Source organism: Xiphias gladius, chromosome 15 (genome assembly GCF_016859285.1).
Source record: "Xiphias gladius isolate SHS-SW01 ecotype Sanya breed wild chromosome 15, ASM1685928v1, whole genome shotgun sequence".
Lineage (NCBI taxonomy): Eukaryota > Metazoa > Chordata > Actinopteri > Istiophoriformes > Xiphiidae > Xiphias > Xiphias gladius.
The window spans coordinates 16,592,918-16,608,588 of record NC_053414.1 but is presented as its reverse complement, the minus strand read 5'-3'; the positions used below and the strand labels follow the sequence as shown (position 1 = coordinate 16,608,588).

The 15,671-nt window shown below is 40.2% G+C and overlaps 2 protein-coding genes across 4 annotated transcripts in view; one reads left to right on the top strand and one right to left on the bottom strand.

The window, feature by feature from the left end:
• The window catches only part of lcorl (ligand dependent nuclear receptor corepressor-like), a 19,967-nt gene extending 17,727 nt beyond the window's left edge, over positions 1-2,240 (top strand). For both annotated transcript variants that reach the window (XM_040146874.1, XM_040146876.1), the window contains one exon: positions 55-2,240. In XM_040146874.1, the coding sequence (XP_040002808.1) occupies positions 55-62 (8 nt within the window). In that variant the 3' untranslated portion in view covers positions 63-2,240. The remainder of the gene's footprint in view (positions 1-54) is intronic.
• On the bottom strand, positions 2,206-15,671 carry ncapg (non-SMC condensin I complex, subunit G). 2 transcript variants are annotated; one of them, XM_040146879.1, is made up of 22 exons: positions 15,544-15,671; positions 15,128-15,253; positions 14,001-14,240; positions 13,290-13,518; positions 12,773-12,918; positions 12,534-12,618; positions 11,897-12,089; positions 11,646-11,795; positions 10,020-10,160; positions 8,454-8,577; positions 7,988-8,077; positions 6,699-6,887; positions 6,502-6,612; positions 5,655-5,774; positions 4,903-5,142; positions 4,597-4,778; positions 4,264-4,429; positions 3,891-4,058; positions 3,274-3,397; positions 2,942-2,989; positions 2,740-2,806; positions 2,206-2,607 (listed from the first exon to the last, which is right to left on the bottom strand). In XM_040146879.1, exons 2-22 carry the CDS (start codon positions 15,233-15,235, stop codon positions 2,481-2,483), a joined length of 3,048 nt encoding a protein of 1,015 aa, XP_040002813.1. In that variant the 5' UTR covers positions 15,236-15,253; positions 15,544-15,671; the 3' UTR covers positions 2,206-2,480. The 2 variants fall into 2 exon arrangements, with proteins under 2 accessions (XP_040002813.1, XP_040002812.1); XM_040146878.1 differs by having other exon boundaries at positions 15,524-15,661.

Below are 15,671 nucleotides of genomic sequence, written 5' to 3'. Positions count from 1 at the left end.
AGCTTCAGTTTCAAATCACCACAAAGTCAACTTGTGCTTTTTCTTTCCTGACAGAAAACTAAATGAAGCATGAGGCCTCCTCCTTCCTGGGAAAGGGACTGTGGTTTAACGTGGTGCCTTTGGACATTGAGCTGACCACGTGGACTGGCCATCCCACTATGGTTCAGTCTTACACTCAGCAATTATGTAGCAGTCTAACTTAACAAAAGCTTGATGTTGCACTATTTTTATCCATGAATATGTATGTACAGAATGTTTTTTTTTTTGTTTTGTTTTGTTTTGTTTGTTTTTAACTGTCAACTTGCCTTTGTCTTTCTGAACGTGTTTAGTGATCAAATCATTACCGACTTTTAATGGGATAAGTGCTTATACAGCAAGCCCTGTCAGAGTGGCTGTATTGGAAGGAAAGACAAAGCTTCACTGGATAAATACAGTGCCCAAAAACAGTAACAATTTTTAATACTTTAAGTAATCATTATTGTACAGCTCTAAAATCTCCCCCAAAATGAAATTTTTATTTATAGTCATCCTTACTTGGCACTGTTTAAATTCCAAGTTTCTAATGTAATAATTTGTTTTGTATTTTGAAAAAACCTTTATTGAAATTTAATGACATTCTCTCAAGCGAAGCCTTGTCTGCTGCAGTCACTGTTGTTCTATTACAAGCCAGTAGCCAAAAACATGCTTTGAATGAAGGAATCTTTTTACCCCCTTCAATGTGTATGTGCCCTAAATATAAAATCCTGTATTGAACTAATTGGCCATCAGTCTTTACTAAAACCAAATACTTTGTCATTATTTCTTTTAAAGTATTTTTCAAACATTATTTGCGAGTTTCAGCACCAAACCACAATTAGCACAAACGCACGTTCTAAATGATTGCATATGCAGCCCCAACAAGCCACAAAATCCAGAGGTATATGTGAAGTGATGAAGAAAGTGGCATTATGCAGTTGTAGAAAGGAGATTCTGATTAATTGGTTGGTTCGTGGGATCTGACTAGTTTCAGTTCCTCTATCTTGATGTAATTGTGTTCTTATTTTCACCCCAAAGTATATACTGTATGTCAGTGTCAGATCTACTTCTTGCACTATTCCACCTGAGATTATCAATCCCACTACACAGATTCCTCCCCCATATTTTGCACATGCCACATTCCACTATCAAGCCCTACTGTAAAACTAGAGGATCTGTTTGGTGCAATACAAACCCAGATGATTTATCAGTATGTAGTAATTATTTTATTGCTGACAGACGAATGGATGTACACGAGTACCAATGGCCTGGGATGTTACTTCAGTTGTTTCCATAGCCATGTAATGTGATCTTAAAGGATACTGCTATACAGACTTAGCTTTTTTTTCCCCCACCTGCTTTGTTCTCCTCAATAAAGCAGAAAAATAACAGATCATTAATGGTTGTAAAAGCTTCAAATTGTTTTTATCATAAACATACTAGCAATATTTACTGTTTAAATGCAGGTGGGAGAGGTGTTGCTGTTAAGGTTTCCCTAGAGATCCTGTTTTTTGTTTTATTTTTCCTCAAGTTGCAGCAAAAGACGCCTACCTCCACTGGGGCTTAGCTAGGCCTACTGCTCTTTTGCTTCTCAACCATGTGATAGACAAGTCCAGAGAGTTGATTGATAAACACTAATCTTGGATCAGTAATGTTAGATCCAAGATGTCTGGCTGTAGGTCAAAACTTAAACCTGTAGTGTGTATTGTGTGCCTGACTACCCTTGTATGTATGTCACTATGGTTGCCATCTCAACAGGAAGGAGGTGGGGTTGCTCAGTATTGTGATAAATAACCCTCAGCTCTCTGTTGACGAACCTGGTGCTAAACATCTGTTGTACATTTCTTTATCATGTGTTTTTATACTGTCCATTACAGATGCAACAAACAGGTGTCTATAATTGGAACAATAAAGAGTCTTTTGAAATAACCAGCAAGCAATATGATTTATAGTAGTGAAATGTAAAACCTGTAGTTTCCACTGTAGAGTATGGCACGGGTCACTAGTGTGCCCACTGCCTGGTCACCTTAAGCAATGTATAGTGCGTTCTTTTTACCATAGTTTACTGTTGGCCCTCATATTGATCACCCTCAGGCCATCAATTTTGCATTGGCAAATGATTACTGTCCACAATGAACCGGAAAGTTTGGGGGACACTGAACTGGTTGTGTGATAATGAAGAGGACAAGCTTTATTGACATATTATACTTTAATGACTAAAATAACAAAGCCTGAAACTCGGAAACACAGTCAAAACTTCAGAGGAAATATGACCTCTCATAAAGAGGTGACCCCATTTTAAGGTCTGTAAGAGGTGTCAGGTTCACTTACATTTATTGACATTAGTTTTACTATACGTTAACATTAGAGAAGTATGAATTATATTAAAATGGAGCACTTGAATACTGTTTAAAAGTAACTGAGTTCAGTTTTCATTTTTGCATTGATGGTTCATAACCTGAATTCTATGACACATTGGCCTCCTGGTTGATGAGGGTGTTGAGATCCAGTTTTGTTTTCTCTAGAGCTGCAGTTTTGGCCCTCCGTGATGGACGCACCACAGGAACTGACTCTGGAACATTTTCTCCATCGCTGTAGCCAAAACAAAAAGGAGCAGAACAAGCTGAATGTTGAGAAATGGGAATTAAAGTGACGGTATCAAATCATGTACGATGGGCTTCAGCCGTCTTTACGCACAGACAGGAAAAATGGAAAAAGACTTACCTCTCCTCCGATGACTCTGCCCTCCTGCTTGGCTTTCTGCCTCTGGCTGTGCAGACTTTCCTCTGACCTGTGCACACAAACACTCAGGTTACCTCACAGTGCTGAGTCAGCTCCTTCTCTCAGGTAGACAGGAGGAGCTCTAAAAATGCACAGGCACCATCAGCAACTGCCGTTTTGGATGAGTATACTGAACCTGCATTACCTTTTTTAGGTCTCTTGGCAGATTTAGATTGATCATCTGTTGCAGCCTCTGTGGAAACATGGCAGACGGAAAATTCTTTTTATGTATTTATTTATTGCCAGCTGTATTTTTCTCTTGACAGATGACAAATAGGATGGAGTCAGGCATGTTTTAATCCACTTAGCAACATTCTGCTAATAAGACATAATCCTTTTACAGGATGGGTTGTCACAAATGTGTGAAGTGTAAACCTAGCTAGACACAGGCAGTGAGCAGGTAACATTTGTTATAGATGCTCAGCGGGATGTCAGATGCTCTTTTAAACAGATTGTCACGATTGTTTGCAGATGTACCATCTGCATTGACATCCAGTGGTTGTAGTGCGCTGGCGCTGAGGAGCTCAGCCTGTTCTGTTGAGTCCACCAGCTGATAAACCATCTTCTCCAGAGCACGGAGACAGACACGATCCCTCACCACCTGAGGAAAAGGATGACAGAAAGGAGAATTTAAACATTCCACAGAACAGAAATACTGTACATGCACATAAAGCTGCAAAAATTAGTCAGTTAATCAATTAATCGATAGACGGAAAAGTAATTGGCATCCACTTAAATAATTGATTGACTGAGTTATTTTTCAAGCAAAAAATACCAAACATTCTCTGTTTCCAACTTCTCAATTGTGAAGATTTAGTTTTTCTCTCTGTTTTATATGATAGTAAGCTGAACGATTTTTGGGTTTTAGACTCTTGGTCAAACACAACAGGGCATTTGAAGACATCACCTAGAGCTATAGGAAACTGAAGGGCTTTTAAACTATTTTCTGACGTTATAAACACAAATGATTAATCGATTAATTGAGAAAATCTGCAGATTAATGGATAATAAAAATAATTGTTAACTGCAGCCCTAGGTATATAGATATACGTAACTGTATGAATGGCTGCATGTTCTTAACTGTATGTATATACCTGTACAAGCTGTTGCAGCAGCGTCTGCAGGTCTGTCCTCACGGTCTCGCCTCTGCTGAGCTCCAGGTTGCTTAGAGTCTTGGCATAGAGCCGAACCTCAGGGGCTGTAGGGTCCTTCAGCATCTCCCCACACATACGCACCGCCAAATAGTCATGGACACACACCTCCTAAAGACATATGCATCCAATAAATTTGATTAGTTTTTGCCTCATCGAGCCTTTTATAAACAGCTTACACAAACAATTGTGAATTATGAAGAAATGAATATGTATTTGTGGGAATAAAACCAATATGATGAATAGCTCAGTGAGCCAACAAAAACATCACTTCTAATAAACAAACAACACGTTAGTCTCAGCGGATGTCTCTTACCTCTGTGTTAGTTGAGGGTTTAATAAGTGCACTTGGTCGAGTCAGCTCCACAAGCAGCTCAACTACATTGTTAATATCCACCTCAGCTAGAGGAGAGGTGGCTGGGGCATTCATCAGAGTCCGAACAGTAGGAAGGAAACTCTCCTCCACAACCTCCTGGTGGACCCTACCACGCAAGAAATACCAACTCCATATTAGTTTGTCTCGCATAATTAATCACTTCACCCAGGCAAGTCATGGTACTAATAACAGGAGGGTGGGAAATACTGTACACAGCTGTAACAAATTAACCACATAGCTCATCGTTTGCGTGTGTATGAGAACATGTGTGACCTGCTCTCGCGGGCGTAGAGTTGGAAGAAGACACCGAGGCAGTGTCGTAGGCGGGTGTCGTCCTCAGTGACAGGATTGTACCACAGCAACACCAGACGGGACAACATCTTGGCACTGGAGATGCGGCCGGTGTACATCAGTTTGGCCAGGCCCTCTGCTGTTTCTGTACGCAGGTCAGACACCTGAAAATGTTGAACACACAGATTCCTCAACGGAACTTCTTAAGCTATTTTACTTCCAAAGGAAAAAAAAACAAAACAAAAAAAACCAACCTAAATGCATACTTCAGTTCACGTACTAGCTCACCTCGCTGTCCAGGAACTCTGAAAGCATCACGAGGATACTCTGCGCGGTGTCCTCTGGTACATCTCCCTTCTCCTCGGCCAATGGTGGTGCGTCGTCCTCCTGTCGGTCTGGGGATTGGGAGGGCGGGGCTGTCTGAGTGACAGCTGTTTCAGAGAGCAGCTGGAAGCCGAACAGCAGCAGCAGGTCAATGATGGCCCGCAGAGCACTGATGCGTATCTTTACTTCATCCAGCTGGGCAATCTGAAAACACACGCACACAATGATTTTAGTACTGGTAGTAGAAAATTAAATTCTTGAGTTTATGGTTCAGTGAACCAAAATTAGAAAAGCATATTTTTCCACTTGGCCTTCATAGTATCTAGTTATGCAAGTTTTTTTTTTTAAATTTTTTTTATTAGCTACAGTTACAGAGTAATCAAAAAGACCCCAGGTCTCTGGATTACTGGATTATTTTGAGGCTGCTGTTTCTAGAAATACATGTTGCTGTCGAGCTTGTAATGGTTTTTTTAAGTACTACAAATGAAATTTTATTCATCTCTATTTTACTAGTGCAGCAGACGTCTCAGCAGCAGAAATCTCAAAACCTCAGCGACTAAAAGGGAAACTATCTCTGCAGGCAGATATCACTGCTGGTTTAAATATGAAAACTTTTTTTTTTTGGTAATTTGGGAAAACTGACTGTCTAAAATGTTATGTGTTTATAAATGTACGCAAATGAATTTTGGGTAGATTAAAAATTTCTAATGCATTACCTGTAGCAGCAGGACCATATGGGTTTTGGCCAGCTCCTTGCTGTGCAGGGTGCATGTTCCCAGACACACCACAGCCATGTTGCGGACAGCAGGGTGAGCATTTGCTATACTGGGCAGGACCTGACAGAGACAGAAATATTGACTTCAACCACCTTTGACTGACTTGATTTCACTGGTTTGTCAACATGCCATTACTTAAAAACAAATAATAAACAAAATCATCACAGATGATTCAGAGGGTTTCCTTTGGTTGCCGTCCTCAAAAGAAATTACCATTAGCATATCAAGAGTTTCACAGCTAACTGTACTCATTAAGGGTCATAATCCTCACTCCTACTGCCAACAAGTAGTAAATATTAGTGGCATAAGACAGAACGATGTGTGACATTAGAACTGAAAATCCCTCTGAGAAAGCCTGCGAAAGTCTGCGAGACGAGCAAATACAGAGTTAGACATGCAAGTGAAACAACATTGTAGAATTGGCCCATTTTATACAAGCACCTGAATGCATCTCTACTTGCACTTTAGTGAAGGTTAAAAGACAAACTGCCCTGTTACTGTACATCTTGTAATGTAAATTGAATGCATCGTATTTCAACTTTGATGTTATGCGACACTGAAACCGTGCCCTACCCAATCAGAAAGGAGAATGTAGACATTTAAATAAAAGATGTGCAACAGACACTGCAAGCACTGGTTCTAAACGAAGCATTGACCAAATATGCTATGGACAGCAACTTGGTTCTGATACTACTTATTTCCAAAAGATCCAGTTGGAACTTGTGATCTGTACAGCTCTGGTAACGTAAGAGAAAAATGTGATGAGGTATGGGGTGTGGGTATATACCAGTGAGGACATCAAGGCACTTATGGTTGGACCAATTCGAGTCTTGATGTTCATCTGCTTCAGCAGTTCAGCACACATTGTTAAAGACCTCAGAAGAGTCTCTGGGTCATTCTGAAACACAGAAAACAATAACACACAATTAAGACCTTTCCTGGGCTTTTTTTTTTTTTTTTTGTGCTTCTTCTCTGGTTATGTACCTTCTCAGTGCGGACCTCCTTGTCAGCTGGCTGGCTACTCTCTGCAATTTTCTGGATGATCTGGTTCCGGCAGTTCTCAAGCTCTGTGATGGAGTCCTTTAGCTCTGCTGCACGGCTGAACTCCTGGGCAGTGATACAGTCCTCCAGGGTTTGTTTAGCCTCCAAGATGCGCACCTTGACCTCTGCTAGCTGGATGGGAGGAGGGGAAGAGAGTGAGAGAGTGTGTGTGTGCGTGGGAGGGGCATGGAAAAGGGGAGAATTTCCTTAGCTGAAATACACTCCAGAGGGTTCTTGGCTGCTGAGACCTGCAACTTCACCTCTACTAAAAGGAAAAACAACAACAGCTGAGGCTCTGGGCCAGGTTGCAACCCTCTAGAGGGCACTTTGGATTTACTCACTGAAAAAAGGAGAGAGGAAGAAAGAGAGCAGGTGCACTGAACGGATGGAAGCTAAACACCTGGGCTAGGATTCACTTCCTCTTCAGCTCTTTGGCCTCCAAGATATTATACAATTTCTGTGCTTGTCAAAAGCTCGAGAAGTAGATGGATTAGCAATCGTAACTGAAGCTCAAGGCTGTGAGACAATCCCTCAGTGCCTATTTTTGTTCCTTGGTAACCACTGGCTGTCACTGACATTAAACAAGGGAAAAATGTGAAGAAAACTGATAGTGAAAGGGAAAACTAATGAACCGAGACACATCAGGCAAAGACCAGACTGGCATACATGATTTCCACCTTCCACCCCACTTCCAAAAATATGCTATGCTTCCAAATACAAACCATTTGCCAGATGGCCGTACCACAGGATGAACAAATAGAAACAGACACACAAAGAAGGAATACACATAAAGCACAGAAGACTGTAGATGAGTGCAGATCAGAAGAGAGTTAGAACTCAAAAAGATTAGGAAATTATTAGTTCATCATCTCGATTTAAGGTATTTAAATGTCAGTACTTAAGTACATTGTATTATATACACTGTATGTATGTAAATATATTTATTTTTCCTAACTGTCTTTGATAAATTTTAATTTTCTATTTGGTTGAAAAACAAGACTTTGTCAAATTCAATTTTCAGTAAAAACTTTCATAGTATAAGAAACCTGAATAGCCTTTCGTTGCCATCAATCTGTATCACTTTGTAATAATTTCAACTTTTCTACTAAATGAAAACTAGTGCTTTGCCAATATGTGATGTTTTCATCCATCCAAAAAACAGCAGGGTAATTGGAAGGTATTAGAGAATCCAATTGCCTCTGGGTGCGTTCAGTTGGCAGAGTGTTGCCCACCTGGACCTGCTGCCGGCGGCTCTCATTCTCATCCACTGGCTGACTGGCCTCCATGATGGGCTCCCTCACATCTGAGATGATTTCCGCCACCTGTGCAGCACAGAGCCAGCTCATTTAGACATCAGTCTCTGGGGTAATGATACTCCCACTGAATGGAAAAATCTGTTTAATTTTGTGACATCTCAAACAAAAGACCCTTAGTAGCAAAGGACAGTTTAATTCACGCATCCATCAACGTAATCACCCCCCCCACCCCAGTGTGTCCATCTGGAAACATTAACAAATAATTCCAGATTTTATGTTCTCATTTCTGCCTAATTGGTCCATCAAGTGATTTCATGAAGAGCATCAACATAAGCAATTCACTTTGTGTGTGGAAAAGACGTTCGGTTTGCATTGAGTGAACACTGATTTTACAGCAGGGAAAAAAGTTCAGATTTAGTGTCTAGTGTGAAATATAACCTACAGTCTGTATGCGTCTATGGTCATCAGGGATGAGGTCGAGGAGCTTCTCAGTGAGCAGGGAGACCAGTGAGGAGGGAGTTTGTGGAAGAGCCAACATCTCCTGCAGAACAGCCAACACACGCTTCCTAGAAGCAACATACAACATTATAAGTCTGATTAAGGACACTATAACAAGCTGATGATAATATTTGGGAAACTGGACAAAATCTATGACTTTCTCCTTAAAAGGTAATTGTCAGAGCAAAAACAAAATAGGACTGGACAATAAACTGTATTTATAAAATTACTGCCTATGGATCTCTTACCAAACTACATTAAGTCATATATAAAATTACATTAAATTGACTAAATTTTACATATTCAAACTAAGCTAACAGCTGCAATACCCAATAACATCTAACCTCACTTTTAACCAACCTATTAGCTCACACTCTAGCCCAGAAATCCATTACTTTGACTTGTGTGGATCTGAAACAATAAGCGGATCGACAGATAATTAACCGTAACTAATCAGGACAAACATCTGACGTGAGCCAACACAAGAAAGAAAACAATTTGCATTGGCATATTTAAAAACAATTAGGCATTATTTTTATTAAGGTAAATGTGACAATTTATCCTGTCCATCCCTAAACAGAAAGACTAAATCTTCTTTTCTCAGTTTCCAGTCCTTCTCCAGACTCTTCCTCTCTCCAAACTTTCAAGCCCTCCAAAATGGTGTTCAGACAACACTTAAAGGAGAGGTTCACAATTCACAGTCCATGTTTTCTGCAAAATTAGTCCAAAGTTTATCCAAAGTTCATAAGAGACTAGACCAATTGGACAAACTAAGTGGACAGCTTCAAAAGTTACAGCCTTTTTATTACAAAATTCCCAGGTTTAGTTACTATCCTTCCACTACAGCTCAGCAGAGAAACAGTGTTTTACAAAAAGGAAATCTTTACTTAAAAGAAAAGCTTGAGGATGCCTACTTGATTTGAATGACTCAGACTACTGAAGCCTCATATAAGGCTCAGATAGAGATTTGAATACATTTTTGCACAAAACAAGGACTATGGATTTTGTCCCCAATCACTGAAATTGAAAGTGCATTCAGAAGAAATCTTTTAATAGACAAGAGGAATGATTACAGCAAGCAAACCCTTTCTCAGGGTTCATATGGACACCCGACTATTGTTTTAAGATAGACTTGAAAAATTGTGAACCTGTCCTCTAAGAAGGATTTATGCTACTTCCAAACCACGTCAGATGGCGGGATAAAATCGAAAACCCATCCCCCAAATCCTCCAACGACTATGTCCAACCATTTATGTAAATGTGAAACTGACGATCTGACATACACCCACTTCACACAGTGTTTGGCCCGCTGTGCAAAGGTGCTGAGGTATAGAGGTACACTACAGATTTCTTCCTGGAAAGACTGTCTGAAAATGTGTGCCGTTATTCCCATATTTAAATTATACATCATGTCTCTCTCCTCTCTATGATAGCTGGCTTTTTCATCCCACTCCAGTTTTTCAGCCATCTGTTTATCATTTTACCAACACAACCCCGATCCTCATCCTACCTGCCGCCTTCCTCATTTGTGTCCAGACAGCCGATGAGATGGATGAGCTGTTGAGAGATGAACTCTTTGGTCATGACCAGTTCCAGCTGGTTGAAGTCGGCCCTCTGCTCCTCTGACAGCAGGGGCACTGCCCTCAGATACCTACAAAAGTCAGAGTCAAACGTCAAACATAAGAGAGATAACAGCAGCTCTCGGAGCACAGTAAGATTAGATATTATTCAGCTACACACTCACAGCAAAGCTATCATTCACACTGCTCTCAGTTGCCCAAGTCACAGTGTTACAACTCAGAATAAATAACACAATCATATAAAATGCAATGCAGCAACACTGTAGGCAACTCAGCATTGCACCAGCACTAACAACAAGCAACCGCTACACACAGCCATATCAGCAATCAGCCACCCACTGAGGGATTCATACGAACCTGCAACTGGTCACTTTTATAACGAAATTAATAAATATATTTAATGAGGAGATAGCTGTTAAGAATGCCACTCGAATACAGCTAATTTATTTAAGGAGCAACACTAGAGCGTCACACACATTAGGCAGGTGATAAAACGGCAGAGTAATCCAACAGCGATGCACAGGAAGGATGACTGGTGGGTCCTGGGACTTAAAAGTATGAATAAGTGTGGGAGGCATTCTGTGACACGTGCTAGAAGTAATATTTTGAAGTCAATATAAGATTGTATCCAGTATGTAGTATGCTGACGTGAAGATGAAAGACAGCTTTGCAGAATTTTCTTAATCTCATATCACATTGACCAGTTTCCCAGATAAATGCGGTGCTTTACACATCAAAAGCAAAACTAGATCTATAGGAATAAAACCTTAAAACAAATTCAAAAGGTCTTGCTGTTTAATAAGAGCAGTCTAGTATTCAGTGTGAGGGTTTACAGCTACATCTTAAAGTAGTTATGGTAAATTATCTGTTGGGGCCGATGCGGTGTTAACGTGATCATTTTGAATTATGTGGCTTTGATCTTGTAAATAAAAAACCCACCGAGTTACAAGCGCACCGAGCATCGACAGAAATTCTTTTACTTGTTAGGCAGGGATGAGTGCAAATAGATGGCCGCACCATCAAAGCAGTTATATAAGCTTCGAGTTAGCCACACAGTTACATACAGAAAGAGCTCCTCTGAGAACACCGGACATGATTGCAGATACCTGGAGTCACAACATGGTCACTATAGCAAATGTGTTAGCTCCTCTGTTAAAAATTCTGAGCACCAAAAAAATTATTAAATTTAAAATAATTAATACACATGGCCACCTGGTAAATCAAGTCTAACATTCACTCTCTTTTAGCTCTGTTTTCAGTCTCTAAGGGAAGATGGAAATATCTGGATATTTAGCTGCTAAACAATGAGCTTAAACTCCCTATAAAGCAGAGGGGAGCTGCAAGTTCAAGCGATAATTCTCTGTAGGTTTCACATTATTACATATATATATTATATTATATTATCACTATATTAACTACAAGAATAAATCATTCTATAGAGCCTGTTACTCATCAATTGTCTTGTCCCCAGTTTGCTCTGCAGTAGGGGTAAAACATACAGCTGACAGCAAGAAAACTATAAATATAATCCAGTGAATCTCTGTCTCTTCTCTCACCCATAGAGGTAGTTGGCGTAAGTGGCAGCGTCTGGTAACACTTGCTCCAGCATTTCATCACCTTCATCTCCTTTAGCCCTGATGAACTCACACAGGGCTCTCCAGTAAAGCACATTCTCACAGGTCAGAGAGTCCACTGGGATCAGCTTCCTAGTTAAAAAAGCACATACTTGATCTCTAGCCTCAGGTGTTTTATCAACTATGTCACATGAGAGAGCCAGAGAGACAGAATTTGAAGTGAGTGAGTGCACCTGTTGTCGAGCTGTACTCTGTCCTGCAGCAGTTCCTCAGTAGGTTTGCCTTTGAAGGTGGCTTTCAGCGTGTCCAGAGCTGTTTCAGCGCAGTTCTCTACATCCAGCCTGTGGAGCAGCTCTATGACATTACCATCCAGCCGAATCAGCCAGGCCGGCAGTAGACAAGAGCAAACCACCTCCCTCACCGCTTCTACAGCACACACAGCCAATCAGACATATTAATTGGGCAGCACAGAATTCTGAGTTGACCAACAGAAGATTAATCACCAACAGTTTTAAATCGACTAATGGTTTTGGCCATTTTTCAAGCAAAAACAACAGAAAACCAATTGTTCAAGCTTTTCCAGTGTCAGAATTTGCTGCCCTTTCATGCTTTGTATTTTTGTAAAATTTAAATCTTTGGGTTTTGAACTTCTTGTTGAACACAAAAAATAAAATATTTAGAGACATATGAAAAATTCTGATGGACTTTTTTTATACCATTTTTTGACATTTCATTGACTAAGCGATTAATCAAGAATATAATTGGCAGATTCATTAATATTTAAAATAATCACCAGTTGTTTAGCTTACTGCAAGTGAAAGTTCCTCATTTACAAGTAACATCTCACATAGGCACAGAAATCACTATTACCGGAGGTGTCGTGGAGACCCTGCTGCAGTAGACAAACTCTCTGTGCTATGGACAAAGCTTTAATGTGAACCTTGTCAGCCAGAACCTTAAAACAGAGAGCAAAGATAGAAAAGTCAGAGCAAACCTCAGTCCACAACATTTAACCAGAACAATTGTTCAGTCAAATCAAGATAATTTCGTTATGTTGTTATTTGATGATGAACTGATGTACAGAATAATTGGACTGCATGTGTGGCTACCTGGTAGGCTAGCTTGCGGACGTTTTCCTTGATGTCCCGGGTACGTTTGAGTACTTTGGGGAGGGTCCGAGGGGACATTGCAATGCAGGAGAGGACGGCACGTCGCACCTCAGCATTAGTATCATTGTCCAGAATCAACATATATGCTGAAAAGAGGAAAGAACCTGAGCATTAGACAGTTAGAGGGCCAATGACAAAGTGAATGTTAGGTAGATCGAACGTACAGTATTTATAAAACCAAAGAAAACAAAAGCTTCTTCAAAGACTGGTGATTTAGTCAAGATCAAAAGTACAAGATCATGAAGTGAGCAGGAAAACTATGTCCCGTCAAAACGTCCCACTCAAAAGTATTTCAGCTATAGCACAGCAGTTGTTGGATATTTCAGTTCAAACACACAATTTTTAAATAATGATCCCCCAGATTTGGTTGTTGACAACATATGAAATTATAACATTTTCTGGATTTGGTTGAGTGTGTTCTATCAAATAAAAGAATGTCAGCAGGGAAAAAACAAACCGTTGATGGTGGGACAATCAGGATCTTTTGGCTGCTGCAGACGCGTCATGGCCAAAGCAGCCTGAATCCTCACATTGGGGAACTTGTCAGTGACGCGGACCAGCATGGCTTGGTGGATGCGATCAAAGAGGTCATCGTCTATCTGGGCATTCTCTGCCATGCTGCCCAACAACTTGTTGATCAGCTGGCACACACGGAAACGGACCGCATGGCTACTGGCTTTATGAGACTAGAAGAGAGGAAAGTAGAAAATGCAAGGGTCCAAACAGTAAGGGAGAGGGAGTGCACAAAGAGGAGCAAGGATTGGGGAGAAAGAGTCAGACAATACAGGAAGTGTACAGGAGTGGTACATGGATCGAAGAAAAGAAGACGAGCAGGACAAAGAAAAAGGGGTTGAATAACACAGGAAAAAGCAGGAGTGAGGAACAGATGGAGTCCAACAGGAAGAGAGAGGAGACAGATGGGACAGTACAAAATCTCATTAGGAAGCAAAAGAGACATAATCACATGAAGGCTTCTGTGTACAGTTAAAGCTTATAAAAACACCAGAGGTTGTTGTTATTGATGTGGGCAAATTACTGGGGTTAACAGGTTTCTTAAAAAAAAGATGGCTACAAAGTTGGCCTTTTGTAATTATTTAGCACACATTGAAAAAAAAGTGCCTTAAGAATTTAACTTTGCATGCATAGACTTGTGTAAAGATTTTTATACCTCCAAGAGGAAGTTGAAGATGAAACTCAGAAATGGATGATCATCCTCAGTTTCTTCCTCTTCCTCCTCATCCTCCTGCTGCTCCTCCACCTCCTCTGTTTTAGGTGGAGACTGGAAACTTGTGGCGAACCTTGCGACAAACTCGATGACATTTTCAACTGTAGGTTCACGCTTGTAGACAATCATGGCGTATTTCAGGTAGTGGACAAACTCCTCATGGAACAGTGTCTTATCCTCAAACTGAAGGAGGAGATGGAGGAGGTCATTTATAACAGGCAGCAGGGGACAAAAAAACCAAGAGAAATAATTTAAATTTAGGTTTAAAACAAAACTGTGGAAATGGGCAATATTCAAAACCAAGTAATCAGTTTCTGTAAAGTTTACGCACAGCAGAATAATTACCCATCCAGACCTCTTAGGTTGTGTGGGACAGGTTTACTTGCTGTCCCCAGGGTTAAAACAATACAGAGAAGCAGCGTTCAGTTTCTATAAACCACATATTTGGGATAAACCTACAGAGAACTTGGTGTTCTCAAACTTCAAGTTATTTTAAATTATGGCTTAAAACTTTTTGTTTGTCACTTCTTTTTATTAAGTTATATTTGGGGCTATTTATTCAAATCTTTCTTTCTTTTTCCTTTTTTTTTTTTTACCTGACCAGCAATATGAAACCCAAAGATATCCACTTTTCTCTCATGTATGACAAAGAAAAAAAGCCAATCCTCTGGAAACGTACAATCTTTGGCATCTTTGTGTAAAAATGATCAAAGAGTTGCTGATTAATTTTCTGTTGATAATTGATTCATTGACTCATTGTTGCAGCTCTGTAATAGATAACGAATGACAATATAGTTAAAAAAAGTTGTAAATAATATAAAATCAGTCTTCATAGAAGAAGTTTTATGTCGACAAATACTGTACACTATTATAACCCACTTATTAAATGCTTATATACTTCTAATAAATGCTAAATAGGGGGAAGTGTAAGAATTTTTTTAAAAACAATGCACATTTTAGATATATGGATTTATCCAGTGAGTGAGTAAGTGTGGTAATATGTCTAATAGCAATACATAGAAACAAGTGAGAGTACATAACAGCTTCACATATTCAGACACAGGACTCACCTTGTTGTAGCGGCCCTTCAGGCTGGCCACCAGCTTTGCCTTGTTATTGTGGCCCTTCTGAGCGCGCTGAAACGCCTCTTTAATGTCTATTTCATTGTCTGCAGTCATCTTGCCTTTGCAGAAAACCTAAATTAAAACAGAGAGTCACTCAAACAGCCAAAGAAGGTCTTTGGCTACCAAATCATACTAATGTCCGCTTGTTTGTCTCCAGTGCCTCATTAGCGAAAAAAAAAAAAAAAAGCCCCGCCTCGGTCCAACTCCCACTGAGAGAACGGCAAGAAAAAACAACGTAACCTAGCTAGGTCGTATGGGATAAAGTTCCCTAGAGACACTTAACATAATACTTTATCAGAAGGTTAAAGCAGACCATGTGTTGTACAGAAAAATCTAACTTACCGTCCGTTTTTAAAATGTACCTTTTCTTCCGTTTTCTCGTACGCGTCGCTGCCGCCTCTTTTCAAATTCAAGTCGTGTATCCTCGCGAGAACTGAGGCGCGTAATCTCGAATGTTCAACGGGTTATTGGGCCCCCAGTTTAGCCTGGC